This window comes from Branchiostoma lanceolatum, chromosome 7, assembly GCF_035083965.1.
Source record: "Branchiostoma lanceolatum isolate klBraLanc5 chromosome 7, klBraLanc5.hap2, whole genome shotgun sequence".
Lineage (NCBI taxonomy): Eukaryota > Metazoa > Chordata > Leptocardii > Amphioxiformes > Branchiostomatidae > Branchiostoma > Branchiostoma lanceolatum.
Window position 1 is genome coordinate 10,447,744 of NC_089728.1, and position 27,971 is coordinate 10,475,714.

A 27,971-nucleotide genomic window follows, 5' to 3' on the forward strand; every position below is an offset into this window, starting at 1 on the left:
GGTCTCTCTTGAGCTTACGTTTATTTAGATATAAAATTAATATGTTTAAGCATGAAAATCAAGGCAATGAAAGTGTTATCATGATTCTGCTGAAGGCTAGATTTGGATTTGGATTGGAGCCTTCTCTTCATATTCCTTACCAAATTAGGGCAGTCGAGCTTATTCTCCAAGCAGAGGTTTCGGTCGAGTAGGGTAGGAGTGTCCGGGATTTTTAACGTCTCTCTCCCTTCCATACTCGACCGAAACCTCTGCTTGGAGAATAAGTCGTGCTCACTTCCGTCAACAAAACATCATGCTGGGGATGGTGCTTTGATATTAGTAGGATGAAACGTCGCCCTAGGCAAGGCTGATTGCATACTTGTCAACGATTACACAACCTACTCAGACTAGTCTCCACTAGACCTCCCGGTTGGGTTGAAAAATAAGATATTATTAGTACCCTCTGACAACCCTGAGAGTTGATTTATGCAACATGAAGACTTGGTGGTGGTGCGGTTTCCAAAACAGTTACGAGATTTGACGTTTCCGTAGGGCTCACTATAACTTCAATTTTTTGGGGGGACTCTGATGTGTACAAGCATCAAAAAGGACATTTTTCTTTTTTTCCCCGTGAAGCAAGTCTCAATCAATGAATCAACGAATGGTATTCATAATGTAACTTTGACAATTTGTCCACAATCGAGAGTATCTTAAAACAAGTGAATTATAAATACAGTCATCACAAAACAAACAAGAGTTCCGCGACCTCAAATCTCCATGAACAATTCTATTTATGCAAATGACTTACACATTTACATGATATATGCTTAATCATAAACACCTTTATCTTACTTACACATGTCCTATAATTTTCCAATTTGATGAATTTCGGTGTTTTTGCATTAATTATGCAAATCAGGATTTTATTTGCATAATTGGTATCTGGTGATGCTCCACTTTCCATGAACTACATATGTTACATGTATTTGAGTCTATAATGGAAAACCCTGCAAACATAGATTTTCCTCATTATCTATGCAAATTAAGTGCCAATTAGCATAATTTGCACTTCATTGTGTATATCTCTGTCTAAGCTACCTGTGTACTAAATATCATGGAAATCCGTTGTTCCTTTGTTCAGTTATTCTCCTTAGAAGATTTTCACAATAACGCCCCTGCAGTTCCAGAGCAAGCTGCTAGGGGGCCCAAACCTACACTATTTCTTAATTACATCACAAGCTATCTGCCACCAAAAAACCAAGCCCATAGCACGTCCAGGTCAAAAGATACAAAAATTGCAGTTCTGCTGCAGTACCAAGGTCACATACCAGGAGGCCCAAAATCGTCCTTGAATTTTTGGCTTCACAACACCCCCCCACATACCAAATATCATTGTAATCCATCCAGAGGTTCTTGAGTTATGCTGACTACAATAGTCCGGAAACACACACACACACACAGACACGCCAAAAACAATATCTCCATTTTTCATGGAGATAAATATAAGAAATTCCAACAAAGTTCCACAATCGATGGGTTACGGCTGGGACCTTGTCTTATTGTGCTTGTATTTCATATGATCATGAGAGTCACGCCGTATTCTACCTGGTATGGTACGCCTGGTCTAGGGTTCTTCCGTTAGGCCGTTGGCCATAACAAGGAGATTAGTCTATAAGTCTCAGGAAGAAGTGTTCACCACAGCCTGTGGGCATTGGCCTCGCCATACGCCACAGGTTTCTCTGTAAGTAGAAGAGGCGAACAGAAGAGGCAAGGCCACGCTGACAGCGCCACGCTGAGTGAGAAGGGAACATTGACTACAAATGCAGACGGCCTGTCGACTAACAGGTGGGTGGTTTTGATGGTAAAGAAGAAGAAAAAAGTAAGTTACAGATCAATTACAATTTCCATGTGATAGTACAGGAGATGTAGACAATGACTCTTAGAAAGGGTTCCATCACTGTTATGTTATTGCCATTTTGTATAACCCTGATAACTACGTGCACAGCATCAGCTAGCCAATGTTTCCCTCAGTGTAGGAGAGCCAACCGCTTCGACTGCATTACCCTGGATAACACGCCCTACGGTGTGGCACAACTTGGGGCGTGTATCATTTGTAAATCCCAGGAAGAGAATGCGGTCACTGTCAGCAATGCTTCCTCTCTAGCCTGCCCACTTCCCAATCATAAAGTTGTCACAATTAGAGGCTATCCATTTAGTGTTTTTTCAACAAGACATCTACAGGTCACTAACCACCATGGGTTAATCGGTTTGAGTCTCATTGATGGTAGACTCACAGATGTGGAGGAAAATACCTTGAGTGGGTTTCGGAATTTGAACAGATTGCACCTAGATTTCAACAGGTTGATACATGTGAAACAGGGTTGGTTCACTGGTTTAAAGCGGCTCTCTGTGCTGACCTTGTCCAATAACAGAATAGCACAGATTGACCCTGGTTGCTTCAGGGACCAGAGGATACTTTTTGTCCTGAACCTAGAGTACAATCTCTTGCATTTCGTGGACCCTACCTGGTTTCGTGAACAGACCGCGGTTGGACAAATGTACTTGGGAAACAATGAAATTGAAAGCATTCCACCGAGTGCTTTCAAAGGCATTCGTATCTCTAAAATTTACCTTCAGAGAATTGCTCTGTCTTGTCTGGATTGGGAGGTGTCACGGGGGCTGAAGGATCTGTCAATTTTCCATGTTGGTGGTAACAGGTTGATGACAGTGCATGATGAAATGCCACATAGAATGACGTGGAGCCTTGCCATCTACAATAACGTTATCCCGCGCAAACAGATCGTATCTATTGAGGTGCCCAACTTCCATTTCTGTGTAACAAATGATCCAGAAAAGAGCAAGAAGTCTTTTACATGGATGTTTGATTCGGCAGAGACTGTATCTCGCCATGAGATACAAGATACCCCTCGCTTATGTCTGTCCTTGGATAGCTCTGTGAGAAAGGTGACCACTCAGACACCCTTTGTTGTCATTGCGACCAATGACTCCCTAACCGAACGGGCCCTTCACTATCCGGATAAGTGCAGACAGGTGTGGGAGCATGATCTAGGCATTACGGTGTCCATGAAGGGTAACTCAACCTTGCAACTGGTTTCTATGGGTGTAAGAAATACCACCATGGCAACTGTGGCCATAAAAGTTGAGAACACACAAGATACAGAGACACCTGATTCAGACATCCTTGCTAACAGCACCCATGCACGCACTACGTATACAAGGAACATAACCTGCATCTTGCTCTCCAAACAAACCCCATCCCCCTTGTTTTTCAACATCCCATCGAAGCTTAGTAAAACACGTACTCTGTGCAAAACTGACGAAGACCGAGCAAGCTTTCTGACCCCCGCAGCACCCAGCCCACAAAGTCGACCTCAAACTAAAGAGGCTTACAGGTCTTTGGCATCGAGTGACCAGACGGCAGTGGTTTTGATGTCCACAGTCCCGGTCAGGACCAGTCCTGAGCCAATCGCCTCAGCACCGGTGCATCCAGCTCTTCCAATCCCGGCTGTTGTTTCCATATCGACAGGGTTTCTGTTCTTCTTACTTTTGTTTCTACTGAAGAAAAACCTACTGAAATCAAGGTTTTTACAGGCCAACATTGATCCTAGTGATGCACACGTTTGGATTATCCCAGGTGTTACTTTGCCTGGTCTGGTTGGGTCTGCTTCCCTCCCTGCCCTTTCACACACAAACAGGCCTAGGGAGGTTCAGGAGGACACCCACTCCTGTAGGTCACTGCCAGCAGTCCTAAGTTCCATTCAGCCCACTTACAGTGCAATCCCAGATCATGTAGCTGCTGCTCAGCGGCCTCTGCCTGCCCTCCCTCACAATAAGAGAGAGATCCCAGATCATGTAGCTGCTGCTCAGCGGCCTCTGCCTGCCTTACCTAATAATCAGAGAGGGATCCCAGATTATGTAGCTGCTGCTCAGCGGCCTCTGCCTGCCTTACCTAATAATCAGAGAGGGATCCCAGATCATGTAGCTGCTGCTCAGCGGCCTCTGCCTGCCTTACCTAATAATCAGAGAGGGATCCCAGATCATGTAGCTGCTTCTCAGCGGCCTCTGCCTGCCCTCCCTCACAATCAGAGAGAGATCCCAGATTATGTAGCTGCTGCTCAGCGGCCTCTGCCTGCCTTACCTAATAATCAGAGAGGGATCCCAGATCATGTAGCTGCTGCTCAGCGGCCTCTGCCTGCCCTCCCTCACAATCAGAGAGAGATCCCAGATCATGTAGCTGCTGCTCAGCGGCCTCTGCCTGCCTTACCTAATAATCAGAGAGAGATCCCGGATCATGTATCTGCTGCTCAGCTGCCTCTGCCTGCCCTACCTGGCGGTCACCGGGAGATCCCAGGTAATACCGTTTCAGGTGTGGCCGTGATGTCAGACTCGGGTCACACCGAGTATTACACGCTTCCTGATGTACCTACACACAAGGAGGGCCAAAGTGTTGCTGGGGAGGCTTCTGTATACAACCACCAGCTCACGCCTGGCAGGCTTCTTGCTGCATCTGAATTAATGCGACAAACCAGATACCACTGTGCTGCCACCAATAGAAGCACTGACATCCGTTGGCCATTAAGAATAGCAAGAGAGGGAGCGCGAAGGCGAGCATCATTGACTGTCCTTACTAACACTTATTGGCCATTGGAGACCCCATGGGAGGAATCCCTAAACACAGCATTCCAAGGTCCTTTGGCAACTTTACCAAACACCTACTGGCAATGGGAGATCCTTGGCTATAGAGAGGGAACCCGTAACATGCCTAGTCGAGGATCCCTGACACTCACATCGCCTGATACTTACTGGCCATGGGAGATCTCCGGGGAGGGAACCCGTAACACTCGACGACGAGGATCCCTCCCAATTCTCCCTAACACCTACTGGCCATGGGATATCCCAGGGGAGGGGACTCAAACCTTCCCTACCCTCCCTGATACGTACTAGTATTGGGCCACCCCGGCGGAAGGCTCCCGTAACATCCTTCACTATCATCTCTCGTCATCATCATTTGTCGGCCCTGGGGGTTGTTGTCTAATGCCTTTAATATCTCTAATGTCCTCTAGCTTTGGGAATTCCCTGGGTGTCAGAAACGTTTACGTTGGTTCTCACACTACGAGATACCTAACTGCGGACTCCAGAATCTCCGCACTACATGTACTTAATGCCTAAAACCAAATGGAAAGAGAAATAGTATAGAAGATAACGTTTCCTCGACATTCGTTGGATTTAGTACTCTAGCTGCGTGATGTATGAAGTGTAATATGGAATGGTAGCATGGAAGTCATGTGATTGAAACAATAGTTTGCTGTCGTGTGCATAGTCAGAGTGAACGTGGAGATTGGTGGCAAAATGATGCAGGTAAACATGTATGCCAAATATTTGGTGAAAATAGAGCCTCTATCATGTTCAAACAAAACTGATGTGTGCCTGTTATCATAACATACCATATAGGCACAAAGATTCCAAAAGGAGTTTGGTGACCCCGCCAAGAAAGGCCCCCAAAACGTTCTATTGGCCAGGAAAGTGGCACCTTTCACGTTGGAAGATTGACGTGTGGTAGCGACTAGCTCAAGGGGCAGGTGAAAAATCGAAAGTATTTGACTTTGTTTAAAGTTGCAGTTGTTCACTCTTAAAACTAACTACTAATCCAGAGGTGGGCCCCGACTTTTTATTCCTCCAGAGATTCGAAGGACGAGAAGGCAGTCACCACATAACCGGCGGGGATCTCTGTCTGGAAACAGGTGATCTGCCGACCCGGGGGTTGCGCCCCGGGCTTTACCGTTACAGGTGCTGAGGCCGCTGCGAGTGTAGCTGGGCGGCCAGGCCGAGGAGATCTCCCCGATGGGAGGGCTAGGGTGAGCCAACAACGAGACATTAAAGCTCCCCAGCCTCCTCGGAGCGCGACACGTACTGTTAAGTGTGTATCTCACTGGACTGCACCCAATTGCATTCACAACTGACCGGCGCCAATCGGAAAATGGCGTAAATGGCCGCAAAGCTACAAATTTATGAAATTGATGAAACTTATTCATTGTACATTATCTTTTAAGTCAGTTTTAACACTGCGATTTTCAATACGTGGAGAAAAGTTGCAACGGTGCCGCAATAACATTGCGCAATTAGGCGCAGTCCAGTGAGATACCAGCTTTGACGATTTTAACAACATCAACGGAGTGAGTAGCATTATGTGAAACGCAATGCACGCAAGAAGGGCCATAACCAGTAGAATTGGCCAGGACTATGTCGATCTACCGGCACTACACTGAACCACTAGTATTTGACTTGCCATTTATGCTCAAGTTCGAGATTACTCAGGCATCCGCAAGAAGAGTCCGACAGGGTCAGGACAGGTAACTCGACAATCTACTGAGAGCCAAGAAGGCACAATGGATAAGTGTAGGACATTGTACTAGTTGGTGGGTGTTTTGGAGAGCGTGCTTTCTTCGTCTTATCCTTTGCAATGCTGGACCCACAGAAACACAACTAGAGCAGCGGTATGCTTTAGTCCATCTCAGACGATTCAATCTGAAAGAAGAGATAAAGCAGCAGGTTTATGCGCATACATAAGAGCGTCAGCTTGCCCATCCCGTAATGCCGCAGTGAAACAACTGCTCAGCTCAGACAGAGGTTGCTGCGTGAAGAGAAATACCACAAGGTCCTAGTAGCCGACAAAGGTGCACTAGGGAGAGGTATGACTTAAAGCGGCGGCGACCGTAAGAAGCCCCTCTCATGATTCGTTTCTCTCCGAGAACTGGGGATGAGGCACGGGGATGTGAAACGCATACCCTTCTGAAACTGTCGCTAGTGACCTGCTAATGAAATGCTTCTCTCGTCTGATTGTTACTACTACCATGGGTCCCCAAAATGTGGAAAATAAGGCTTATCAACACGCTGTACCGATACATCCCCTAACTCGCCGACGTCTGAAACCCAGTCCATACGCCATGCTGCTCTCAGTGTTTTTGTCGAGTAACAAATCCCTATTTAGGGCTGTCCAAGCAAAATCATCTGCCCGACACTTCATGCGATGCACGAGCATGATATCTTAATACTGGTGGGTTTGCTTATTCAAAAAATATTTTAATTGATTTGCTTATAGATGTCTATTCAATGTCTATGTATGTAATCAAGAATCTATATGCTGTAAGTCTTAAATGTAGTAATGTTGTTGTACGAGGTAGAGAAATGCATTGTAAATGGAGGTTCAGAAACACTTAAGTTCAGAATTAATTGTTTGTTTGAAGCTGGGTTGATTGTATACCTATTACATATAGCGAAAACATAGCCCCACTATATAATATGTTTATGGATTCGTTCATTCATTCATCTCTCAAATACATGACAGCGTCCTCAGCGCAGCAGAGGACGCTGAATTGCGTACTTTAGGCGTACATATATTAGCCTGAGTACCAACCTCCGTAGTGACCGCTGGCTCAATAGAATTCGCTTGCTAACCACGTGGTTAGCAAGCGAATTCTATTGAGCCAGCGGTCACTACGGAGGTTGGTACTCAGGCTATACATATATTACATTTAACAAAATCTAACTCAAATTTAAACAACTAACTATTCAAAATCTAAATCAAAACAACTAGTAATGTATTATACAAGCAACTAGTACTGCACAAGGTGAAATAAGAGATACTATAGCAAGAAAGAGAAAACGTATCGTACGAGGAATTGAAGAAACCAAATAAGGAATTCTCATCGTACAAATGATAAAAGAAGAAACATGGTTTATCTTCAAACTGTAAACTAAATAAATCAACATCGGGAGACGTTATCAGGTGTATGTAACGGTGGAAATTCCTTTCCTACAACCAAACTGGTTAGGATCCAGTACATTGGCCACGTCCTGGAGAACCCATTTCGTGACAAATGATTCAAATGCTTTGATGAGAACTGAGGTTAGGGAGATGGGCCGTAGATTATCAAGTGGGGCTGGCGACTTTTTTGGAATCAGACTGAGAGTGATGACTGCCTGTTTCCATTGTCTTGGAATGTAGCCTTCCTCTAAATAGGAGTTGAAAATATGAGTGAGGACATATAGTAGAAGTGTTTGCATTGGGCCTACATAACGATAAGAGAACATCACATGTTGAGATGTCTCCTTCAAAACTGCCATTGGCCAAAATACCTGTGGTGCACTCTGTGGTCGATTAACGGACGCCTTCTCATTGTAAGGCTATTACAACTAAATCTAGAACTTACATTGTGAAGCCTTACACTGAACATGTAGAATTTATGCCATCCACAATGCTGTAGTTTTGTTGCCATTTAATGTATACTGTAGGGAAACAAAATCCAGCGTTGGCCTCCTTTCTGCCTCTGCTTGCATTGATATAGCGGAAACTGGCAAAAGCCATATTGGTTATATGTACGTGAGAACATTAATGCCTTGCCTAGGCCGGGGAGCAGTTTCCGGCAACCTTGGCGAGAGATGGTGCCTGGAGGCCTGGAGCGGTACAGCAACTCCTGAAGGACAAAACGCCGCAAGACTTCCCTTACATATTAACTGCACCATGGCCAACAGACGGGGGTTTACATGCGCGATATGCATAAAAACGGGGGATGGACAATTTATGAAGGTCCAGACATATTACAACTTCTGGATAAAACACAATTTATTTCTAGTTGTTGCATGGCCTAATCACTCTACAGGTTCAACAAAACAACCTAATGTCATTAAATGGAGATATAAATAAAAACAAATACCAACTTTCAGGAGCTAATACTAGTAACATCTAAACTATTACTTCATCTACTAATAAGTAATGCCTTTTATACAGGCAGTGCCTGACCACACCTGCTAAAATTCTTTACAAGACAGATGTAAACATATTCTTCTGCTGTAAAAGAAAAGGTCCGAAAAGACATTAACTTAAAAAGTTCATCACTAAGTTATATATCTTATGATTCTTAAAGTCCTTATGATTTCGCCTAAAGTATTTGATGTAGAGCTGTGTACCTAAACAAATTTTAGGTACAGGTACTCAGGTTTAGGTACAGGTCCGGACCTGAACCTGAACTAAATGGTAGATTGTCAATAAGGACAAAGGCATGTTTGAATTGGTAACAACATAATATCAAATTGTGCTAGGCATTATTTTTATGAAGACTCCAGCCTTGCAAATGTGTTTTATGTACTGGAGTATAGTATGGATGTGGCTTTAATGCACAGTTATTTCATAGTAATTTTTTCTGTCACAGTGGCCATCCCCTGAGTCAGGCTTGACCTGATTAGTACCGGTCCAGTACCGGTCCAGCAGGGTTCAGGTATTTTGGACCTGTACCTAATTGATTGTACCCGGTACTACTGTATCACTATCAGTACCGTACACAGCTCTAATTTGATTGTGAGTTCTAATTTGATGCACATGTACACGTACAAAAATGTACACCTCATAATGATAACATCCATTGTTACCAACTTACTTTTTTGTGCATGAACTTCATCTATCAAGACAAAGTAGACTGTTCTGTAGCGAGATGAAGTAGTAGTAGACTCTCCTCCAAACCATGCGCACTTCTCACTATCCTGTCAAGTCATGTTCCCTGACCAAGTGGATTTCCAAAATATGCTGCAAAATAGTCTCACTGACCACGCTTTGCAAGATTTTGCTTCTTCCTGAGTTCTCAAATTGTCAGCAAACATCATACTCAACTAATCACAGCATGTACATGACTTTCACCAACATCTTTCATTAGATGTTTGCTCGAAATGGATCAGTCTTCAATAGCCGAGTCACAATACAAGCCCAATGGTATTTTTCTCTTCTGTCATTTCTAAATGTTGGGTCAGATGGGAACTTAAAATATGAATGTCAGTACAGCACTATACACACTCCTGTACTTTTTTCACCAGTGTGTTTTGCTGCATATAATGTCCAATCTACATGGTATAGTCACAAAGATCACACTAGGTTACACCAGTGTATGACTTCTCATTTGTTGGCACAGAGCACACCAACATATGTAGAGTACCTCAGTATTGTTTTGCTGGATACTGTTTGTACAAATTTGATTTCTGTGCTGTAGGAATAGTCACAATAGTCACGTGTATGGCTGTACGATTGTATGAGTTCTCATGTGCTGGGATAAGTTAGACCTTTGAGCAGTCCTGTATCCACACTTGTCACACATGTAGGGTTTCTCTCCAGTGTGTTTTGTCAGATGGTACTTCAAAGTGGATTTGTGTGCTGCAGAATAGTCACACCAGTCACACTTGTATGGCTTTTCTCCTGTATGCCTTCTCATGTGCAGGGATAAGTTGGACTTTAGAGCTGCCCTGTACCCACATTCCCCACACATGTAAGGTTTCTCACCAGTGTGTTTAGATAAATGATGTCTGTTCAAATTGGCTTTCAGTGCTGAAGAATAGTCACACTGGTCACACTTGTATGGCTTGTTCCCTGAATGAGTTTTCATGTGCCTGGATAAGCTAGTCTGTACAGCTGTCTTGTATTCACACTCTCCACACATGTAGGGTTTTTCTCCTGAGGCTCCAGAATGTTTTGCTTTGAGATGGTAGTTCAATGCTGATTTGTACAAAGCAGAATAGTCACATTGGTGACACTTGTAGGGTTTTTCCCCTGTGTGAGTTTTGATATGATGGGATAGGTGAAACCGACTAGCTGTCTTGTAGCCACACTCCCCACACATGTAGGGTTTTTCACTATTGTGTTTAGCTAGCAGATGTTGGTCCAAGTTGGATTTCTGTGCTGAAGAATAGTCACACTGGTCACACTTGTATGGCTTTTCTCCTGTATGAGTCCTCATGTGTTTGGAAAGGTGAGACTTTCCAGCTGTCTTGTATCCACACTCCCCACACACGTAGGGTCTCTCACCAGTGTGTTTTGCCAGGTGGAAGTCCAAAGTGGATTTATGCAAAGCAGAATAGTCACATTGGTGACACTTGAAGGGTTTTTCCCCTGTATGAGTTTTCATATGATGAGATAGGTTAGACCGTTTAGCTGTCTTGTAGCCACACTCCCCACACATGTAAGGTTTCCCACTAGTGTGTTTAGTTAGCTGGTGTTGGTCCAAATGTTGTTTCTGTGTTGCAGAATAGTCACACTGGTTACATTTATAGGGTTTTTCTCCTGTATGAGTCCTCATATGTTTTGAAAGTTGAGACTTTCCAGTTGTCTTGTAACCACATTCCTCACACACATAGGGTTTTTCTCCAGAGTGTTTTGCTTTGACGTGGTAGCACAAAGCAGATTTATGCAAAGCAGAATAGTCACACTGGTGACACTTGTGGGGTTTTTCCCCTGTGTGAGTTTTCATATGATGGGATAGGTAAGACCGGTAAGCTGTCTTGTAGCCACACTCCCCACACATGTAGGGTTTTTCACTATTGTGTTTAGCTAGCAGATGTTGGTCCAAATTGGATTTCTGTGTTGCAGAATAGTCACACTGGTCACACTTGTACGGCTTTTCTCCTGTATGGATTCTCATATGTGTGGAAAGACGAGACCTTTGAGCTGCCCTGTATCCACACTCCTCACACATGTAGGGTCTCTCACCAGTGTGTTTTGCCAGGTGGAAGTCCAAAGTGGATTTATGCAAAGCAGAATAGTCACATTGGTGACACTTGAAGGGTTTTTTCCCTGTATGAGCTTTCATATGATGAGATAGGTTAGACCGTTTAGCTGTCTTGTAGCCACACTCCTCACACATGTAGGGTTTCTCACTAGTGTGTTTAGCTAGCTGATGTTGGTCCAAATGTTGTTTCTGTGTTGCAGAATAGTCACACTGGTTACATCTATAGGGTTTTTCTCCTGTATGAGTCCTCATATGTTTTGAAAGTTGAGACTTTCCAGTTGTCTTGTAACCACATTCCTCACACACATAGGGTTTTTCTCCAGAGTGTTTTGCTTTGACGTGGTAGCACAAAGCAGATTTATGCAAAGCAGAATAGTCACACTGGTGACACTTGTGGGGTTTTTCTCCTGTGTGAGTTTTCATATGATGGGATAGGTAAGACCGGTAAGCTGTCTTGTAGCCACACTCTCCACACATGTAGGGTTTTTCACTATTGTGTTCAGTTAGCTGATGTTGGTCCAAATTGGATTTCTGTGCTGCAGAATAGTCACACTGGCTACACTTGTACGGCTTTTCTCCTGTATGGATTCTCATATGTGTGGAAAGACGAGACCTTTGAGCTGCCCTGTATCCACACTCCTCACACATGTAGGGTCTCTCAACAGTGAGTTTTGGTATGTGTTGTCCAAAGCTGGAATTTTCCATCTCTTGATTTACTGTTCCTTCTCTTCTTCTGTTACTGTTAGAAAGAAAGATATAAAAAAATATGATGAAAAAAATGATGATGTTAACTCACTATCTGGGCAATCTATTCAAGGAAACAAAAACAACTTTTAATTTTGCATTTGAAAAAAAAAAGTTGTTTGGTAGATTTTGCCTTACCTATGATATTGTAGGTAACAGAAAAGAGGTACATGTGTATTTTGAACTCACATTACACTGACACCTGAGCTAAAAGAATGAACTGTCGACTAAAAACAAATCAACATCTGCTTCAAATTGAAGATAAGCCTAGAGGGCCCCGCTGTTTAGAGTAGACAAAGGGAGCACTAATAACTAGCAGATTTGCTCCCAGTACACGTGTCCTTTATAAATATTTATGCTGCGAAAACCTGAAAACTTGCCAAGGCATTTACACAGATTCTCAATTTCTGCAGCAAATGTGAATTCCAGTAATGGCCACATACAGTGATATACCCAAGGATATCTAGATTGATTATGCCCGTGATTCATTTACGGTATTAGTTTTGATACTTGAATACATGCAAATTCATCAACCGTTACTGATAGATCTACTGTCGGTTTTCTGTATTTTCCGATCGGCCTTACCGTTGAAGCCACTCGATCTTTACCCTCCCACGTCATTGACATGTTTCAAGGACTTGGACCAGCAATTTAAGAAACCAGTGATGGAATTTGATGGCACCCAGACATCACTAAACATTCAAAAATTATTTTATATTTTTACGTCGATGGGGATCATTTCAAAACATACCTCAAACTTGGGCTGTCGCGCCAGGAACGTTACCGACTCAATCAAGGAGGTCCTTGTCCAAATCAAACCTTTGAGTGCGAAGAAATGTTCTCTGTGGTAATGTAATAGTGTTGCAAAAGTTACTAAAACATAAACTTGGACCAAATTACGAGATTTCAAAAACTTCCTTTTCCTTTTTGCTGTGTCAACACGCCCGATGATGCCAAGATTTCCCAAGGAAAATGGACCGTTAGAACAGAATAGGGGGGTGTAGGAAGGACATGATGTTGATGGGGCGGGGGCCGGGTGGGTCTAATAAATGGGATAGTGGGGCATAGGAGCATATAATATAGGGGTGAGTAAGGAATGTACACAGGGGTTGTTCTGGACGGTGGTATATGACATTTAGGAGTGAAAAACAAACGGGTGCAAGGCAAATCAACCTCCCCAGATTTTCATTTTGTGGAATAGCCCAAAACAACATTTCCCACATTGCATCGCGCACGGCTTGTGTAAACTGGGTCAACTCAAAACTTTCTCGGTAAGTCATGCTTTTTATTTTCCTCAACTCGCCCTTGAAATAAACCGTAGGCGCATTCGCAATGATATAAGCTTATACAACGCCAACTGTATATCCACATAGGGGATCATGTGGTTAGTTTGTGACGGTGTAGTTAGATGGACGTGTGTGCATGTATATGGGGAGGGGGGGGTGGTGGGTGGGGGCACAAGTAACTTTGGTTGGTTTGGGCCCCCTAGCAGCTTTATAATACTATGGAACTGCAGGACCCTGAGGGGTGTTTCTGTAGCAGTATCTTTAGGTTGATAACTGACCAAAGAGACGATGGAATGAGATGCAAATTGATAATAAATAATGATAATTAATAATTAACGAGGAAATTCTATATTCCGTTATAATACATGTAACTGATATAATTTATGACAGGTGGAACATTAACAGATGCCATTTATGCAAATGAGACTAATTTGCATAATTAATTTGAAAGTGCCTTAATTCCTTAGTGGTAGATTATGCATGGAAATCAATAATTAATACTAGAAAGGCAACATTTGCGAGCAAATACAGCATGTTTAGCCATACTCCTCGCCATGCCAAAAATGGGCTGTCCCCAAATAACAATGGACCATTCTAAAATACTTCCACTAAAAAAAAATGGATCGCCCCAGTCCAAAATTGAGTTTAAAAACAATTAGTCTCTCCATAATACATAGGAACTGGAGAGGTGTATCTTTGTTAAAAAAAAAGTGAACAAAGCCATGTAAGCACATGTCCTACGCATTCCAATACCAAATTTGGTATGAATACCAGCACACCTGCGCCAGGAATGCAATATAACTTAATTAACTCAATTGGCCAATCAGGTGGTTGCAATGGTCACAGGCAGGCCAGGTGCGGTTGGGGTCACTGACCTTTAGGTCATATGAGGAAAATACCCAATGTTCTCCCCAAAATACCCTGCAAAATCGTATTTTGAAGTGATGTATGCCAAAAGTGCGAATGGGGTTCTTTGAAAGTTTGACTATTTCATTTGTTCAATGTACCCCCATAGCAAATTTCAGGTCATTTGGATGTATTTCCAGAGCACAGGAGGCCAAAATGTACGTATTTGGTCAGCAAAACCTCAATAAAATAACTTTCAAGGTCAATATCGAAAAAATAAAAAAACGGCTGAGGGTATTTGCCAACACTACCTTTGTACCAAATTTCAGGTCATTTGGTCAAAAAATGACAGAGATGAATCGATTTGAAGATTTGACAGGAGAAGAAGAAGAAGGAGGAGAAGAAACCTGAGTAAAAACAATATGTTCAGCCATACTAGGTATGGCTAAACATGATGAAAGTGCCGTAATTCCTTAGTGGTAGATTATGGAAATTACATACTTTTGACATGTGTAACTTTAAAGGCATACATCATTGTGCATAGGGGTGTGAAGAAATGTCTGTGCATTTCCTTTGGCAGAATTTGATATCTTCTTCTTCCGGTAATGTCCAGTAGCCGAGGAATCGGCCATCATAGACATATCTACATTTCATCATAAATCATGCAAATGACTTGTACATTTACATATAATATATATGTAATTTTGGTAGAGAAAACTATCAATTAGAATAGATTATGCTAATTACAGCCCTATTTGCATATTCAATGAGAAAAGATAAAACAGTAAACCTTCAAAGGCTCTAAATATTACATGAGGTATGGGGTCTCTGAACTCTTGTTTGAAGAGGGTCTTCAAACAGACAATGGTTTAGGTATCCCATATAGTTGTGCCGTTTTTTTTTTCTACTCTTGATACTGTAAAAAATTTTCCCCAGTTACTACATATGAATATATTGCAAGGAGAGCCTTCATTTTGATATGATCAGATACAGGGCACAATTGTGCTTGCTTCCCTTTCAAAAATCACAATTCTATGTTCTGAGCAATTTTTCCTTCTCTCTATGTAGCAATGGATGGCAGTTCTGAAGTTGCAGACGACCATTATGCTGCTTGGTTCTTCAAGCGGTTGCAGGAGCTGAAGTGTGGGGAGGGAAAGGAGATCCCCTGTCATCGCCTGGTTCTGTCTGTTTGCACCGACTACTTTAAGGCCATGTTCAGTGGAAGCCACAGTGAGAGTAAGAAGGACAAGATAGAAATAGGTGGGGTGAATGGAGAGACTCTAGAAATGTTGGTTGACTATGCCTACACATCCAAGCTCAACATCACCACTGACAACATCCAGCACCTATTTGAAGCAGCAAACATGCTTCAAGTTGAGCCTGTCGAATGTCGCTGTGAAGACTTTTTAAATGAGCACTTATGTCCGGAGACATGTTTGGCAACCTGGGCACTGGCAGACAAGGTGTCGAAAACACATTTGTCTGGGCTGGCAAGAAGCTTTGCCCTTAAGAACTTTGAAGACGTTTGCAGGACTGAGGAGTTCCTTCAGCTACCTGTTGACTTTCTAGTAGAATACATCTCACATAATGGCCTTCATGCTGAGAAAGAGGAGCGAGTGTTGGAGGCAGTCATGCATTGGGCAAGGTACAATCTAGAGGAAAGAGAAAAACACCTCAGGCACCTCATGGAATTTGTCTGTTTCACATGTATGGACCAAGACTACCTGCAGAACATCATGGAGACAGACAAGGTGTTTGCTGGGATTGATGACATCAACTTTCTCTTAAAGGATGAATCTATACCTCGCCAAATCTTCAAAGAAGAAATTCTAGTGTTTGGGGGTGGTGCAGGATACTATGGGACAGAAAAGAACCGTTTTATGTACAGGCTTAACCTCCACTGTGACTTTGTCGATATGTCTCTATTGCCAACATCCCTTCAGAAAACAACAGGCAGTGCAGTATGTGTTGTTAAAAATGATGTAATAGTGACAGGGGGTGACATGACTCTGTGTAAAGCATGGCGGTATAAGACATCTCTGAATTCTTGGTTTAGGTTGGGTCCTCTGAAGAGAGGAAGACTTCGGCATGGAATGACAGCTCTGAATGGACGGGTGTATGTTGTTGGGGGAACGTCAGGTGGTGAAAAAAAGCTTAAGCTACCTGTTGTTGAGATGTACAGCAAGAAAGCTAAGTGTTGGAAGAAAAAGGCAGATCTGAAGCTGGCAGTCAGCAATTTTGGCATAGCAACCTGTTGTGAAAAAGTGTATGTTTTTGGTGGTATGTCTGGCTTTGGGAAAACCACAGATGCTCTTCAGTGCTATGATCCCACCCAAAATGTGTGGACTCTTGCAACACCATTGCCAAGAGCGATACAGGGTATATCAGCATGCACAGTTGGTTTTAGGATCTATTTGGTTGGTGGACAGTTAGACCGTGTCCTGTGCTACAATCCTCAGGAAGATTGTTACATGGAGTTGGCTAGTAGTGAGGCCCCATGGGAGCACAGCAGTGCAACTGTGTGTGGGTCTGAGATATATATCACTGGTGGTCGTGATCATGATTATGATCTATACATGCCCGCTTCTACCCAGGCAACAGTTCAGTGCTACGATGTGAGTAGTGATACCCTGATGTTGTGTCATTTAAAGGATCTACCAGTTTCACTATGTGAACACAACATTAGTCTTGTAACATTATCAAAATACAAAGCTCCCCACATCCCCACTGACTCGCCTATGATGTTTGAACAAGACATTGAGCTACATTGGACTGACACGGGGTCGTATGTTGAAATCTTGGATGAATGATGTTTCAGTTCTCAATACATCTGTCCCCAGTTCATTGTGACTTCTAGTTACAAGTTCTCCTCTTGGTGATCCTCACGTGAAGGAAATTATGTCTTTATTGTTTGTAGTGAGTTTCCACCCAAGCCTTTGGAAAAAGTATCTGACCACTTTTTCTATTTACTTACTTTACTTTTTGTACTGGCAAACTCTATCTAGGATTGTATTCCCATGGAAATGTTCAAGGGAACTGGCTACACTGAGCGTGCAAGAAAATAGGTTAATTTTGAACTTTTCTGCCTGGTTTATCTTATGTTTCCTTACACATCTGATTCTAAGATACATGTATAATGAATGATGATCTCTGGATGTATGATGATAATGAATGAAGCTTTGTTAGCAAATTGTTACGGTTTAGATGATTAAGGAATTTTCTACCGGCTAAATGATCAGCTTACTTTTGGCAAAACAAAATTGTAACTTCATGGAGATTCTTTCAACTTGAATTGTGTTATCATATTGCAGAGGAGAGATGCTTTAAAGTTTATTCACTCCTTAGACTAGTGTTCATTTTGATCAGCTTACTTTTGGCAAAACAAAATTGTAACTTCATGGAGATTCTTTCAACTTGAATTGTGTTATTATGTTGCAGAGGAGAGATGCTTTAAAGTTTATTCCCTCCTTAGACTGGTGTTCATTTGGGATAGGTATATATCATTAGTAACAGGTGTCATGTAGACATGTAAGCCATTGTAATGTATACTTTATAGTTGTGATGCACACCTATCTTTGTAAATGTAAGTTGACAGGAACCTCATGTACACTTCTACATATACTAGTAGTAAGTGTAAATGTTGTAACAGTTATTTGCTGACTTAGAAGATTAGCCATTTACGGTGTACACATGTATAAAGATGTACTTGGTGTACACATGTATAAAGATGTACTTCTTACTACATGTACCTGGTAGTGTCAAACTTTCTGTAAAACAGCCTCATATGATCAAAGGTGTTAGATATTGAATAAAGGTACATACATTTCAAATTCAAAAGGTGTGATAACAACTTATTGATTTGTAAACCTTCTTAATTCAATTAAAGAATAAACCTTAGCCTTTAATTGTATTGGCTCTTTTGAGGAAATGTTATGGTAGAGTCGATTCCACATTACCGAGAGGGTGTTTGTTGCCTTTTGTTCTAACATTTGCAAAACCTTTGTAACAATCTAAGGGAGGTAAGTGACTGTTTAGAACAATTTCCAACATTCATGTGATGTTCTAAATAGTTTCTGCTGTGTTCCAACATGTTAGACAAATTTCTAACATTACACATGTTATTTGTATTATTTTCGAAACTGTTGGAAAATAGGTTGATCATTTGTTCCTGTATGTTCCAACATTATAACAACATGGTATAACTGGGTCAGTGGGATGGGAACAGGGCAATTCACACATCCCTTCAAAGTATAGGGGATTAGGCCTGGGTGCCATGCATATAGACACCTCAAGACAAAGGTCCAGACGTGAAATCTAAAAATATACAGAGGCAGACAATAGAGTGCGATTAGCACCTACTTTTATGGGGGCAATAACCCAAATCTACCATTTGAAAAATGATGCAAATTGTTCCAACATGTTCAAACAGTGAAACAATCGCATAGATGTTTGAAAATTGTTCTGAATAAAGAGACATTTGTGCAATTACTTTCCAAATAGTTCCAACATATATAAATAAGTTCAAACATGTTCAAACTTTAATTCTTGATTGTTTGAACAATTTAGAACATTACGACTGGAATAGTCTTTTACCTAAAATTGTTTGAACTCACTAGCAATATTATCTGAAAACCCTCTCGGTGACATGGAATTGACTCTAATTATCACTTTGTAGAAGTCCATCTAAAATGAGCAATACAGTGCTACAGACATACTACATTGGAATGTCAAAAGAAGGATGATATCTGACACTTTGCCACTTACGTACTTGTCAAACTGACAGGCAAAAAGGATCTGCCACACTGTACAACCCCCACCCCCTAATCAGGTTAATGGCCCCGCCCATTGACCTCACCTGTATAGGTCATTTAGTGTAGATGTATTGACTTTCTTCGGACAGGCCATCAACACGTAAAAAGATATATTGGCTTGATCAAGGGCTGAAAGATCACCACTGAGTTACTAAACAGTTAACGTTACTACATTGCTGATATAGCAGAGGTGTGTCTGTCTTCCTGAGGTGAGTGGAACAACTTTGAGTCACCTTTGCGAAAAACACTTCTCGGTGCGTATTATATTTAGGACAACTGTTTGCCTAACGAGTAAGCCGTTACTCACGTTACACGAACTAACAAAGGCTGCTTGGGGCCAGGGGAACAGGTGATGCACTGGGGCAGTGATCTGAGCTAAGATTGCAGAAGAAGATCTGCTTTTCGGAGATAAAGGTTGTTATTGCTCGGGTATAGAACGTTGATTATCCTGCAGCTGGAAGGTGAATTAAAGTTGAAAAGGTGTGTTCCTCGGTGTTCTAAATTAACTAGCGTGAATGACAACACTTTGCATAGCTGCTGACGTGACCTAATTACTAGTTATTTTCAGAGACTGACGTAGATGATACAGTGCACACGTTTCAATCATCGGATACTCCATGTATCGAATATGAAGCTGTAAGATACTATCATGTTGAAAATGCCCCATTTCATATAATATATTGATAGAGCTAAGTAGCTTTAAAATTTGGTATATTTCCGTTTATGTACCACCCTGTCATTTGATGTGGCTCTCCGTTTCCATTCCAGCAGACATGTCAGACAGCGAAGAGCATCCAGTGGTCACCACGGTCAGCGGCAAGGTGCGAGGAACGGTGCAGTACACAAACGACCTGCCGGACAGACCTGTCTACACCTTCAAGGGCATCCCGTACGCAGCGCCCCCTGTCGGAGACCTGCGGTTCCGCGCCCCGAAGCCAGCCGTTCAAGGCCGTGGGAGGGAATCAGGGATGCCACTGAGCCAGGCTGCTTCTGTCAACAGGACGGCTCTATCTTCAAGCATATGCGTTTTAAAATAGTCGTCAGTTTCAGCGAAGACAGTCTGACACTGAATGTCTTCACGCCCACATTGGCAAAGGATGCTGGACTTGCGGTATATGGATATTGTGACGCATAGAGTACCAATATCACGATACTATCAAACGTTTCATCTTTCTCTAAAAAGCGAAAAGCTCTTAATGAGTAAAAAGATTTTATTGTGCATCAATTGGTAACATTGACCATATAAAAGTAGCACATGTACAGCGTGTTAGATGATTATTTTAAAATAATCAATAATGACTAATCACCCAGGTACTGCTGTGGATTCACGGCGGGGGTCTCATGGCTGGCGGAGGGGATACAACACCCTTCACGTCACTAGCGGCTCACCAGGATGTTGTCGTGGTAACGATCAACTACCGCCTTGGGCCGTTCGGCTTCCTCAGCACTGGGGACGAGAACGCGCCTGGCAACTCCGGCTTCCTGGATCAGGTATTTCATATCAAATTTCTTACAGCCTCTCTCACAAAAGTAGATACACTGTACAACGAAGGGATACATACGTTCGATGAAGGTTAGTCATCCAGGTAATAAGATACGCCAAAAGACAGTTAATCAAGCAACTGGATAAAATTTCGAAGAGATACGAAGTAAATGCAAACTTCTTGTTCAGTGCTTTATTTTAGAATGCTGAACCTTGTCATTACTAGGCTTAAATGTAAGGCGTCTTCGTTCATCAGTCCATGGCACCATAGACATGCTATTATGTAAGGCTTATGTATATAATACATGAATTTTCTGTATCAAACGACAGATCCAGGCGATGGTTTGGGTCCAAGAAAACATCAGAGTCTTTGGAGGAGACGCGAAACGGGTTACGATCTTCGGTGAGTCTGCCGGTGGCACGAGTGCCTGTTACCAGGTGGTGTCTCCTCTCAGTAAGGGTCTGTTCCAGCGGGCCATCTCTCAGAGCGGGGTGTGTGACACGATAGATGTCAATCCCATGATCCGTGATGTTAGCAGAGGAACTCAACTGCGACACTAGGACACCGCAAGCATGATGGCCTGCCTCAGACAAAAGTCTGCTGACGACATCGTCGCAGCTCATCAGCGTTTGGCCGCGAAACTTAGCGTGGAGGGGATTCTGATGCCCTTTACCCCCTCTGTCGACGGCGTGTTCCTTCCTGCGCACCCCAATGTCCTTCTAGAGAAGGGCCAAGTAAACACGGGGTCCTACCTGCTCGGTGTGAACAACCACGAGTACGGGTTCCATTTGCCATCTGCAACTTTACCAAACTTTGGACAAGGAATGGGCCATGATACCTTTCTCCTTATGATGAAGAGACTTGTGCGGCGACTCTATCCGGTGAGCAAGGACATTTTTTATGTGCATTTGAGTGCATCTGGGATATTATAAAAGATAAAAGTAAAACATAAACGTCAACTTAGCTTTACTCTCTCTTGTTTCAAGCAATCTTCATTGACCATTCTTTGAATTTTTGTTATCTAAAACAGGGTTCAAGCGAAGACGGCATTGTGTCAGTCCTTCGCAAGGAGTACCTGGATAACTCGAAAGACCCAATGGCCACACTGTACCAGTTCACACATGTCTACGGAGACCAGATGTTCGTCGCTCCAACGGTCTTCGTCGCAGATAAGATCGGCGGTGAGTCAACGGTCATAAAATGCATGACATGGCAAGTCTTAAATCGTATGTTATAAAATGGAAATGCTCTTATCGATCGACTCATTCTCATTCTCATGCTGAAGCATATTTCTTACCAGTCTTTCACCCAGGTTTTGTGGTCGCTAGATGCACAGATAACCTTTATGTGATATTTTCCACATGTTTCAGCCTCTGGACAGGTGTACCTATATGAGAACCAGTACGCCCCGTCCTTTGTAAGGACTGCCCGGCCAGACTGGGTTGGGTGTGACCACGCAGACGACTTGCTGATCATGACTGGGGTCGCCATGTTGGACAGACCCTTGAAGGACGGAGGCTTTATGCCATTTTCCGAGGAAGATAAAAACACCAGTCTGGATTTCATGGCTTACTGGGCCAACTTCGCCCGAACAGGGTAGGGCTTTATGATGTTTAATTCTGCCCATGTGCACATTATTTAGATAGTTGTGCTACGTCACAGACACAAACTTTAAAGTCTTACTACAATCAACTATTTCTCAAATGACGTTTTCATTTTTGTTGTAACTTTGATTGTAAGTAATTATTGAGACATTCATTGTTTGTCACTTTTTGTGCTTTACACATTGTTCTATATTCGTCTCTTTATGAAACACTACTTTATATCTATAGAGTCTTTTTTTTTTGGTCCCAGGAACCCGTCTGACTGTACCGGCGGCCCAGCTGACAGCCCCACGGTACCAGAGTGGCCCCAGTACACACCTGACAACCCCGCCTACATGAAGCTGGATCTGACGTCATCTGCTGACGTAGGGTTTCATCCTGACAGGATGGCCCTGTGGAATGACGTCATCCCAAAACTCGCAGCATCTTCTGAAAGATGAACTATATAATAATGACGTTTTGTCACAGCTGTAAATATTTTCATAGACTACCACCAATAAAAGCTCTGTGTGGTGCATAATAGTATGCCCTGGTCTTGAAGACGTTTGATATGTGCATCTTGTTACGACAATTAAGAAGTTTCATGATACGGATCAGCACCATGCTTGCATGGACGACTTATTTCCATAGTTGATTCGTTGAAGATGGAGTAATCGCGTGAAATGAATGATGGATTCCACCTCGGAAAACCGATTTGTCAAACGCTGGATGTCGCTTCTGCAAGTGTCTAAAATATCATTTTCTTGTCATCCTTTATTCGATTGATCAAGTTGTATACATAACTCCGATCGAAGACCGCTATCCTGGCAGCATAGTTCCTCCATATGATCCACATTGAATTTGTTGTAATGTGTGTTTTTCAGTAGTATAAAATGATTTCAGAGTGTTTTGGGAGTTGTCTTTTTACTTTTCTGATGATGCAAAAGTACACTATATTGATAAAACGATAATAAAGGATCACTGGCCCCGGCAATAGATTCAGATGACGTTATTTCCAAAATTCTATTCACTTCTTCCTCGGTCAAAAATCAGTTTGGCCGAACCTCTTGAGAGAGTTGATCGATCATGCTCCAGCTTTATATCATAGTCATCACCGATTTTGACCTAGGCTATGTTCACGCAATAAGGTTTAAATCAAAGCTTTGAATCTCTCTGGTTCTAAATGGCAACTTCACCTAGGTCTCTGACCCATGCAGTGCCAACCACCTATTTCTGTTGTGGTGTAATATAGAGCATTGCTAATATCTTCCTGTCTCCCATGGGTACAATTAAGCAATTGTTGACTCATGAACAGTATATGTAGAGCTCTTCTTCCAGTCTGAGCAACCAATAGTAATACCCCTATAATCGAATGCACTGGTCCATATATACGTGGTTGTGCCTACTATATCCAGGGGTGTTTTTCTGAAAATATCTTATTTTTTCTCGATGTATTGCTCACGACAAACATATGATATTCATATTTTATAACATTATTTTGATTTTTATTTGTAATGGCCACTTTGAATCTTATCGGGCAAATATGTCAAACAATTACCTTTTTTTCCATTGTCGTCCCCTGTTTTGAGTAGCATCGTTCATTGACCTCCCTGTGACCCACACGTGAGCAAAGTTGACAAAGTCCACTTGCGATTGATTGTTTCCAAACTCATGTAGCCAGTCTGACGCCATAAAACTGCGCCTTATGAGATGCGGTAAGTGTGCAAGATAAGTTCAACGACTTGAGAAACTTCAGCTGTAACGTTAAAAAGATACTGTAGAAGTTACATTTTCATAATTTTTGGCCAGTCTGTAGCGCAAACTTCGCTCTCCGACCGCGACCGTTATATTCGTAGCTAATCGGCCCCTCCTCGCGCCCGCTACTCAAATGGAAGTATATATTAAGTTCTATGACATATCATCATCATGAAGAGTGCTTTCTTTTGCAGCTGACAATAGCAACCATGGTGGTCCCTGTTGTATCCACGGCCAGCGGCAAGGTGCGAGGAACGGTGCAGTACACAAACGACCTGCCGGACAAACCTGTCTACACCTTCGTCGGCATCCCGTACGCAGCGCCCCCTGTCGGAGACCTACGGTTCCGGTCTCCCAAGCCAGCCGTTTCGTGGGAGGGAGTCAGAGATGCTACTGAACTGGGCGCCTACTGTCCTCAGGATCAAGATGCCTTCAGCTTCTACCCCATTCAGCTCAAACACTACAAATTCGATGAAGACTGCCTAACACTGAACATTGAAACACCAACAGTGGCAAAAGAGGCTGGACTACCCGTAAGTTTTAAACTTGGCAGGGACATTTCAATGAAAGGGAAGTTTCACACTGAAGACATTAAAGTTAATAGACAGATGATGTCATCTTCACCTCTTCGACCTCATGTTGTTGTTCTTTAGTGTGACTGTAACTAAATGGCCAATGGCATAATCCTTCCCAATACATCAAAAGCAATAATGAATGGAAGTAGATTGGATTTCTTATAATGATAGTCACATAACAAGCTACATGATCATACATTCTCTCTATGTCAAATTCAAAACATTGAATTTGCAATATTTCTACATTCTATCTGTGAATCATGTGTTGTAGGTGCTGCTTTGGATCCATGGTGGTGGGTTTGTAACAGGGCTGGGGCATCAGGTGCCCTTCTTGTCCCTGTCTGCCCACCAAGATGTAGTCGTCGTGACCTTCAACTACCGCCTCGGTGCCCTTGGCTTCCTCAGCACTGGGGACGAGAATGCTCCTGGGAATGTCGCTTTCCTCGATCAGGTCAGATAATTTGTCTGTTGTCTATAATAAGCTATTGATAATCTCAAGGATAGCTTAATATGAATGACAAGGGTATGGTATTCTGGGATGATCAAATAAAAGAGCATAGCATGTGCTTATTATCATCTCATCTGACATGTAACATTGACAGTGACATACAATAGACAACAGTAGAAGAATATGTCTGTAAAAAACATACAACACTACATGATTGTCATATGCAATTTCCATTGTTCTCCTTAGATCCAGGCAATGGTTTGGGTCCAACAGAACATCCGGAACTTTGGAGGAGATCCAGGCCGGGTTACAATATTCGGTTTGTCCGCTGGGGGTACTAGTGTCTGTTACCACCTGGTTTCACCTCTCAGTAAGGGTCTGTTCCAGCGGGCTATCTCTCAGAGTGGGGTCTGTCAGACACTGGATGTCGTTTCAAATCCACAGGAGAGAGCAGTTATGTTGGCAGAAGAATTGGGATGTGACACAAAGAATATAGCCAGCATGGTAGAGGGCCTTAGGGAGAAGCCAGTAGACCAAATTGTCACCTGTAGCAAACGTCTTTTGAAGAAGCTAGGTTCCAAAGGGGAACTTATGGCTTTTGGCCCTGTTGTTGATGGGAAATTTCTTCCAGCAAGCCCTTCTGATGTGTTTGATCTGGGGAGGGCACACACTGTGGACTATCTTCTAGGCGTGGGCAACCACGAGTATGGGTTTCAGCTGCCATCCGAACTTATCCGAGGTTTTGGACGAGGAATAACCGAAGAAAGGTTTCTTCTCAGGCTGAAAAAGAGGATGGGTGCAGTCTATCCGGTAAGTTTAGCACCTGTGTTTTGTTATACCTTTTTTCCTTCTTTTTGGTCTCTTTAACATTAACCTTTGCTTTACAGATGTTAGTTCGATTAATAATACAGTATGTTTATTTCTTACAGAAGTCCAACCTGAACAACATCACTTCAGCCATACGCAGGACCTACAGAGAAGGTGACAACCCAGATGACCCACATGCTTTAGAGTACCAGTTCACCCAGGCCTTTGGAGATCAAATGTTTGTTGCTCCGACTGTCCTCGCTGCAAGCAAACATGCTGGTGAGTCCATTTCTTTTATTGGTCAGAAGTTACCTGTGCAATGGTAGTCTTTCTAGTGCTGAATTGGTGCCGGGTTTACAATTGCATAATACATATGGGCAACAGGTACATATTTGCTCCACACTTGCATTTTGTAGAACTGTCGCAAGGGAATGCCTTTCAGCACCAGAGGGTGACCTCAATACTCTTTTCAAGAATGACAAAATAAAATCTTGTTTTGTACTTTACCTCATTTCATTGGGAAGTAAGATATTTGTCTGGTCCAAATAGTATAGAAGATGCATCCTCAATATGACAAAATCATTTTCCAGCTGCTGGACAGAAAGTCTACCTGTATGAGAACCAGTATGCGCCCTCTAGCGCCGCGGCTGTTCGGCCAGACTGGGTGGGGTGCGACCATTCAGATGATGTCATGATGGTGTCCGGCGCTGCCTTCCTGGACGTGCCTTTGAAAGTTGGTGCTCTGTTGCCGTTCTCCTCTGATGACAAGCAGGTCAGCATGGGCATGATGGCTTACTGGGCTAACTTTGCTAGAACAGGGTAAGTGTTTGCTTTACGCTTAATTAATCACTGTATTTTAAATGGCACTTCATAAAATGGATTCCTTTCAATTTGTCTTTCTTCCTAGTTAATGCATATCATTTTCTTATCAGTCCATTCCTTTAATAGTGGCATCGTGTTAGCATAATGGTTAGCGTGCTTCAATTCAAATTCCCTGACATGCCAGCGATGTTGTGCCCTTGGGAAATGGACTTTATACAACTTGTTTCACTCAAACCAGGTGTAAAAATGGGTACCTGACTTCAGTTGGGGAGGTAAAAGGTGGTGGAAGGAGGGAGTTGGGCTCTGCCTTCCAAAACCTTAGCCTAGACACAGTGGATAATAACTCATGCCACCTTTACCCTTTACCATTCCTTTCATTCAGCTCTTATACTACAACAGATCATGGGCTGTGATCTTTGTAGGATGAAAATGTACTAAATTCAAAGTATTCCTCCATCCCAGGAACCCGTCTGACCGTACCGGCGGGCCAGCTGACAGCCCCACGGTACCAGAGTGGCCCCAGTACACACCTGACAACCCCGCCTACATGAAGCTGGGTCTGACGTCATCTGCTGACGTAGAACTGAAGTCGGAGAAGATGAAACTGTGGAATGACATCATCCCCAAGCTGGCAGCATCTTCCAGGTTGTGATGTTCAGGATAATGAGTTAGTGTTTCTATTAAATCAATAGAATTTTAATTGAATTCATCTATTCTTACTTGGTGCTTAATGTTATATGGAACAGTTTTTATGTACATGTACTTGACAGTGTTGGCTATACCAAAGTACAGGTCTACTCAAGTTGAATTATGAGACCAAAATATGTAGAAATTTTAGAAAAAACCCTTTATGATTCAGGAACATGCCTTAATTATTTGCTTCTGTAGGATGTGTGTTTTGAACCATAATGTAACATGTACCAGAATGTTTGGAAGGGGGTGGGATTCCTTGAACATACATGGAAAACCTGTTATGAGGCATTTGTGATAGGCTCACTAATTTATTTGGTCTAATCAGTTGAAGACAATTTACAAGGTCTGCTCACTTAAAACCGTCATTTGTTACCCTATATCATTTCTAGTCAAAGCAAGGAACTCTTGTAAAACTGATGAATTGAAAAAATAAAAACACTGTCCTAGAATATACCAGCATTCCCTGTCGATACTGAACAATAGTTAGAACATGACCTTCACCACACTAATAAAGTCACGTTCCCTGGAAGAACAAAAGAGTTGAAAAATGAATCTTTGGGTGTGACTTTAA

The 27,971-nt window shown here is 42.6% G+C and overlaps 5 protein-coding genes across 5 annotated transcripts; 4 read left to right on the forward strand and 1 right to left on the reverse strand.

Moving 5' to 3' along the window:
* Positions 1–8,605: 8,605 nt before the first annotated feature.
* LOC136439168 (zinc finger protein 845-like) lies at positions 8,606–13,268 on the reverse strand. The gene is made up of 2 exons (XM_066434417.1): positions 13,042–13,268; positions 8,606–12,285 (listed from the first exon to the last, which is right to left on the reverse strand). The coding sequence occupies exon 2, from the start codon at positions 12,249–12,251 to the stop codon at positions 10,053–10,055; it is 2,199 nt and encodes a 732-aa protein (XP_066290514.1). The 5' UTR covers positions 12,252–12,285; positions 13,042–13,268; the 3' UTR covers positions 8,606–10,052.
* Positions 13,269–15,569: 2,301 nt separating this feature from the next.
* On the forward strand, positions 15,570–18,259 carry LOC136439173 (kelch-like protein 24). Its single transcript, XM_066434425.1, has one exon. The coding sequence runs from the start codon at positions 15,634–15,636 to the stop codon at positions 17,230–17,232; it is 1,599 nt and encodes a 532-aa protein (XP_066290522.1). The 5' UTR covers positions 15,570–15,633; the 3' UTR covers positions 17,233–18,259.
* Positions 18,260–19,868: 1,609 nt separating this feature from the next.
* Positions 19,869–23,300, forward strand: LOC136439174 (cocaine esterase-like). The gene is made up of 5 exons (XM_066434426.1): positions 19,869–20,724; positions 21,047–21,598; positions 21,748–21,898; positions 22,088–22,313; positions 22,572–23,300. Exons 2-5 carry the CDS (start codon positions 21,290–21,292, stop codon positions 22,759–22,761), a joined length of 876 nt encoding a protein of 291 aa, XP_066290523.1. The 5' UTR covers positions 19,869–20,724; positions 21,047–21,289; the 3' UTR covers positions 22,762–23,300.
* On the forward strand, positions 20,007–21,277 carry LOC136438357 (putative inactive carboxylesterase 4). Its single transcript, XM_066433124.1, has 3 exons — positions 20,007–20,237; positions 20,545–20,724; positions 21,047–21,277. The coding sequence occupies exons 1-3, from the start codon at positions 20,007–20,009 to the stop codon at positions 21,275–21,277; spliced, it is 642 nt and encodes a 213-aa protein (XP_066289221.1).
* Positions 23,301–23,893: 593 nt separating the features above from the next.
* Positions 23,894–27,851, forward strand: LOC136439172 (carboxylesterase 1D-like). The gene is made up of 7 exons (XM_066434424.1): positions 23,894–24,015; positions 24,250–24,588; positions 24,902–25,081; positions 25,325–25,888; positions 26,008–26,164; positions 26,476–26,704; positions 27,170–27,851. The coding sequence occupies exons 2-7, from the start codon at positions 24,265–24,267 to the stop codon at positions 27,357–27,359; spliced, it is 1,644 nt and encodes a 547-aa protein (XP_066290521.1). The 5' UTR covers positions 23,894–24,015; positions 24,250–24,264; the 3' UTR covers positions 27,360–27,851.
* Positions 27,852–27,971: the final 120 nt, after the last annotated feature.

Excerpts from the sequence above, each read along its gene's own strand:
- LOC136439173 (XM_066434425.1), top strand. The coding sequence starts at position 15,634 with ATGTTCAGTGGAAGCCACAGTGAGAGTAAGAAGGACAAGATAGAAATA.
- LOC136439168 (XM_066434417.1), bottom strand. The coding sequence starts at position 12,251 with ATGGAAAATTCCAGCTTTGGACAACACATACCAAAACTCACTGTTGAG.
- LOC136439174 (XM_066434426.1), top strand. The coding sequence starts at position 21,290 with ATGATGGCCTGCCTCAGACAAAAGTCTGCTGACGACATCGTCGCAGCT. Across the intron at positions 21,599-21,747 it reads TTGTGCGGCGACTCTATCCG|GGTTCAAGCGAAGACGGCAT; the intron begins GTGAGCAAGGAC and ends TATCTAAAACAG. Across the intron at positions 22,314-22,571 it reads GCCAACTTCGCCCGAACAGG|GAACCCGTCTGACTGTACCG; the intron begins GTAGGGCTTTAT and ends TTTTGGTCCCAG.
- LOC136438357 (XM_066433124.1), top strand. The coding sequence starts at position 20,007 with ATGTCAGACAGCGAAGAGCATCCAGTGGTCACCACGGTCAGCGGCAAG. Across the intron at positions 20,238-20,544 it reads CTGCTTCTGTCAACAGGACG|GTACTGCTGTGGATTCACGG; the intron begins GCTCTATCTTCA and ends CTAATCACCCAG. Across the intron at positions 20,725-21,046 it reads ACTCCGGCTTCCTGGATCAG|ATCCAGGCGATGGTTTGGGT; the intron begins GTATTTCATATC and ends ATCAAACGACAG.
- LOC136439172 (XM_066434424.1), top strand. The coding sequence starts at position 24,265 with ATGGTGGTCCCTGTTGTATCCACGGCCAGCGGCAAGGTGCGAGGAACG. Across the intron at positions 25,889-26,007 it reads GGATGGGTGCAGTCTATCCG|AAGTCCAACCTGAACAACAT; the intron begins GTAAGTTTAGCA and ends TATTTCTTACAG. Across the intron at positions 26,165-26,475 it reads CGCTGCAAGCAAACATGCTG|CTGCTGGACAGAAAGTCTAC; the intron begins GTGAGTCCATTT and ends ATCATTTTCCAG.